This window comes from Lygodium microphyllum, chromosome 1, assembly GCF_053477565.2.
Source record: "Lygodium microphyllum isolate KBCC chromosome 1, Lygodium_microphyllum_v1.1.10, whole genome shotgun sequence".
Lineage (NCBI taxonomy): Eukaryota > Viridiplantae > Streptophyta > Polypodiopsida > Schizaeales > Lygodiaceae > Lygodium > Lygodium microphyllum.
In genome coordinates, this window is record NC_141135.1 from 67,488,711 (window position 1) to 67,493,764 (window position 5,054).

The following is a 5,054-nucleotide window of genomic DNA, read 5'->3' on the forward strand; positions in this document are numbered from 1 at the left end:
TTGTTGAGATTTAAAGGTGCCAATGTCAACAACTTGTGCTTAGGCATGCCCTTATCAAGAGAGCATGCATGTGTTTGGGTTGGGGGCTATATATGCTAGTAAGTTTATAACACTCCTTTACGATTGTTCATATCTATCATAGGCCAAGTAACATGCATGTGTTTGGGTTGGGGACTTAATTACTAAGCATATGATGGAGGAATTCATTTGATTATCTTCTACATTATGTATGCTGTGAGCCAAGTGACATGCAACAGTGACCAAAAATACATGCACAGGAAAGGCCTAATTTTGGCATCATGAATCCAATGAGATTAATGAAGATTGAAGATCCATAGCCTAGATTATGGTATAAGACACTAGAAGTGAAGTAGGACTCTTGTTTCCCACATTGTAACTAGGGCAATGGCCAACAATTAGAGAGGGATGGTCAATGCCAACTTGAGTTGATCCAGACCACCTATAGGTGGATACACATGAATTTGTGTGTTATCTTAAAGATAACAACTAAAAAAATTTAATGACGCCCTTTATGTGGTGATTAATTCTTGCAAATCTAAAGCCTAACATGCAATTATCTATATCTTTTTCTATCAAAATAGCTTGAAGAAATTCTAGTAAATGACTAAAGCATGTGTACAATTCTAGATCACTAGGAGGAGACTTAGCCTCTTGCATAAATTCATGTAATTCATTGTTCACCACATTGTCCTCTGAACATAGTCCCCTGGCATAGTCCTTTGAGCTTGGTTCATGCAGGCTATCTAGTACACTCCTCAACCTATCCTCTTGAGAAGTTTGGTACGAGTAGGTTGTGTGGTAATCCTCTTGAGAAGCTTGGTACAAGAAAGTTGTTTTGGGTTTCAATAAGCATCCATCTTAAGTAGTAGCTATGCCCTAGAATCTCATGTCAAGAAGCATATTAGACTCAACTTGGGAGTGTATTCCTCATGCACCCCTCATGCATCTGTAACATACTTTGCTTGATGGGAAATTAGGAGCACCTTGATATTAAGACTCAAATAAGATATATTCAAGAAATATAAGACTTGAAAAGGAAGTCAAATGGTACAAAGGATCAAAACAATAAATTCAAAATACCTTATTCTCTATTTTCTTTATTTTAAATGCTAAGGAAAAATCATCATTAGGAGCATTGGGTAGGCCCAAAAAAAGCTGATAGAGAATTCCAAAGCCATGGAGAAGAAAAGTCTCAGAAGATGGTTAGAAATTTTAAACTCATACGAAGAGGGAAGTCATAGCTAGAGGTAAAAAGGTGATTCAAGCTAAGCACAAGAAACATTTGGAATTCAGGAAGAATGATGTGTTCCTCAAGCAGCAGTAGATGGAGTGGAGATCCATCTTCCCTAGGGAACATTGGAAGATATGGCAGAAATGCACTAGAAAAGTGTGGTCTAGTACTCCATAAACAAATTGAACACCCCTCTATGTAACGTGTATATGCAAAGGATAAACATGGAGGAGAGGCCCAATAAGTTTATAAAAATCCATGCATGGTGTGTCATGTGCCATCAATCTTGGGAGTCAATTCTCCATGTTCTCTGGCATTGCCTTGCAAGCAGACTTTGTCTAAAAGAACGTGACAGGGTGGATTACAATTGCAGGCCTTAATGTAGAGGTTATGATGAAGATGGCATTGTTTGGGGACAAAGGTGTATTGGATGAAGACATATTAAACCTATGGAATGCCATCAAGGCATTAACATTAGCACCATTTGGGCCAATAAGAATGATCAAATATGATCTACTATCTAGATAGACTATAAGAGAAGTTCTTGCAACATGTAGAAAGATGAGGAGGAGAGAGCATGTCTTCAAAGTGGGGGTACAAGCTCCTTAGAAAGACAAATTTTTGAAGCCTCTGGTAAGGCTTTTTGGAGCCCAATAGCATATTTTTCCATGAACCTCAAAATACTTTGTGATCGAACCTTCACATTAAAAGAAGGAAAGAGAGAATAGAGTTCTCTTTTGATTTTCGCAACAGCACGAGTATTCATTCAGACTGTGCATAATCGAGGGCTAACAATGGGGCAAGGGCTCTGCTACTACATGCATCCAACATCCAATGCCCGGCATCGCAATCCATCGCATCGAGCATTAATCGATCCCATGGAAGCCCAAGACTCATGGCAGCTCACTCAGGTCTGGCTGCAGTGGAAGGCCAAGGTGCAGGCCCTCCGATTCGCCCTCGTCTCCAAGAGCCCTGATTCCCATGTCAGGCAGCTTGTGAAGGGCTGCATGAGCATCCACAAAGCCTCCCACAAACCTCCCCCCACCACTGATGGATTGCTTGCAACTATTTCAGGTCAAGCTTCACACACTTTTTATTTGTTGCATTGCTTGTGGATTGCATTAACTTGTATTGAATTGTTCCACTGCGAGACTCTTAGGTCCATAAGCCCATACAACAAGAAGAATTCCTTCATTATTCCATTTTTCCCATAAGTCCATACGACAAGAAGCATTCCTCCACAATTCCATTTGTCCCCATGGCCTGCATTTCAGCAAATGAAAACTTAGAACTTTTCTGCAACACATCCTATGAAAGACAACAGAATAAACATATAGTGATGGTTGTCCAAGAGAATTCCCTAACACAAATGTACTCTAAGCTAGCATTAAAAAAGCACTAATAATATTCTATTGGAATTGGATACTGCATGACTTACCTTCATTGCATTAGGGAGCCATGTACAGAGTACTTTCAGTACATAGTTGGTAGTCATTCTATCCGAACATGCACAGAATACTAATCTAAACATGCTCAATGGCTTACTTTCATTGCCTCAAGATGGGCTTATTGATTGCTCAAACCATTCAAACACTCTAGCTTGTTTCTCAAAGTTATTCTTAGCACATATTATTTCTCTTCTTTCCAAAACTCTCATCAGCTTGACTAATAGCTTGGTTTACACATATTGTGTCTAGTAAGTAAAACATTCAAGCTAAAATGATAAATTTCAGAGAATCTATTGTATATACGTGTGTAGGTGATAGAGTGAGATTTGAATCCACTTTTGGGTGGCCAAGAAGAGAATGCAAGTATTCTTTGGCTTTACTGTGTTTGATTCTTTCTACTTGCCCCCACTAAATAGAGTTTTGTGTTGAGGCATGTTTTCTGGTATTGGTTAAAGTTTTTTCCTACAGGGCGTCATTCCTCTACTCTTGAAGCAGCATTTATGTGGATAGGTGGTTGGAGGCCCACATCAGCTATAACACTCGTGTACTTGAAAATGGGTATTGATGTGCAGAAGCTTAATGGTTGCATAAGCCATGATGTGACATGCCTGTTGTCAAAGACACAGTTAGCTTCAATGGATGCTTTGCAGCATTACATGCACCAGGCAGAGATGGAGCTTTCAAATCAACTAGCAACCATGCAGGTGAACCTTTGCTTCTTGAGTTTTCTGTTGCAATTTATCATGTTTCTGCCAAGTCATTTTGAAGTTGTCTGCCATGGTCTGGCATGATGCGCACAAGAACTTTTCAACAAATTCTCACTATACTTCCCACATTGTGAATTACAACAACATCATGAGCTTCTGCAAGGGAGGGACCACATACCTAGCTCGGTGTGGTTGCTCCCTGCCCCCGACCAAGTATGTGGTCCCTCCCTCACAGAAGCTCATGATGTTGAATACTATAAGTAAAAACAAGGGAAAAGATCCCCTTTTCCCAGTGACATGGGAAAGTGTCTAAAGCTACTTGTGATTCATAATATTCTGGCTTTTCTAGGTTTGCTGAGCCTGACTACTGCTTTGGGTTCTTTCAGATGCTTATTGCAGATCAAAGCATGAAAGAAGCCATAGGGATTGGGAGCTCTTCTTTCATCATGTCACACAACATAGTGCAAGGACAACAATTAATGGAGTCAAAGCATGAAACTTTGAGTTCGCTGTTAAAGCGATCAAACTCTCTCATGCTGCATACCCTCAAAGAGCTACAAAACCTGCTGACCCCAGTACAGGTAGCCCATTGCACACTTGCAGCCTTTGAGCTGGTTTTTGCTTTGAAAACATTGGACCTAAAGACCAAATCAAAGATGGAGGATGATAGAGAGAACCACCAAGTATTGTCTATGTCTCCTCCCTGTTCTGCAAATGCTGCTTTTGCAGACCACCTTATTGCCAAGGAAAATATCATGTTGATGGAAGAGAATCACCAGTGGCTTATTGCAAAGAAGCCACATTACTTGATGGAATCAAACACACATTAGCTGACTATGAAGAAACCATCTTACCTGATGACCAAGTATATACTTCAGCTGGTGTAGAAGAAAATGCATGTACCTGTGAAGGTGAAGACAGGAGAGGGACAGAGCATGTAGATTCGTTGAGTTCCACAGCTTGCAGTAAGCCTGCATAAGTCCAGATTATAAGCTTGTGCATGGATGAGCTATCATGGGCTGCCATGTGTTTCAATTTTTCCTTTTTACCAACCCCTGTTCCGACAGATGATTCTTAAGTTATTAATTTTTGAAGTAATTCCTGTGAATTGGACAGTTTTCCATATGAACGCATCATTATTGCTTTGGAACCCTGATTTGATGTGTCAGGCCTATTCTACCCCTTCCCCTTGATATTTTTTCTTTTTACTTCGTGTCATTTCGATGCACGGTTCATCCGTTATTAATTTTTGCGGGTTTTCGAGTCTTTTTAGTGCTTATTTTTCACATTTTTCCATGTGAACCTGCCCTATTTTCACCGGAATTCCAGCTTGATTTGACAGCCGTGTCCTGCCACCCTTTCCCCCACTTTTTCCTTTTCCCTTCTCCCTCTTCTGACTGCCGGATTTTAGTTATTAATTTTTTCCAGTGTTATTGAATGCATTTTTTGTGTTTTTTCCACGTGAACCCATCCTAATTTTTCCCAAACTGAGTTTTGATGTGCCAGCCTTGTGAATTCTTTTTTTTTGGGCATTTTTTCTTTTAACCGCCTGCTATTCTGAAGCACGGTTTTTCGCGTATTAATTTTCGAGTCCATTTTCGGGCCCATTTTTGGGGATTTTTTCCACGTGAACGCATTCTATCTCAC

General features: G+C 40.1%; 1 protein-coding gene across 1 annotated transcript; it reads left to right on the plus strand.

Annotated features, from left to right (window-relative positions):
- Window positions 1–2,046: 2,046 nt before the first annotated feature.
- LOC148041219 (transcription factor TGA2-like) lies at window positions 2,047–4,237 on the plus strand. The gene is made up of 3 exons (XM_087679935.1): window positions 2,047–2,326; window positions 3,169–3,404; window positions 3,794–4,237. The coding sequence occupies exons 1-3, from the start codon at window positions 2,047–2,049 to the stop codon at window positions 4,235–4,237; spliced, it is 960 nt and encodes a 319-aa protein (XP_087536061.1).
- The last annotated feature ends 817 nt before the right edge of the window (window positions 4,238–5,054 follow it).

Coding starts and splice junctions, on each gene's coding strand:
- LOC148041219 (XM_087679935.1), top strand. CDS start 2,047: ATGGGGCAAGGGCTCTGCTACTACATGCATCCAACATCCAATGCCCGG. Junction 2,327..3,168: donor ATTGCTTGCAACTATTTCAG/GTCAAGCTTCAC, acceptor TTTTTCCTACAG/GGCGTCATTCCTCTACTCTT. Junction 3,405..3,793: donor ATCAACTAGCAACCATGCAG/GTGAACCTTTGC, acceptor GGGTTCTTTCAG/ATGCTTATTGCAGATCAAAG.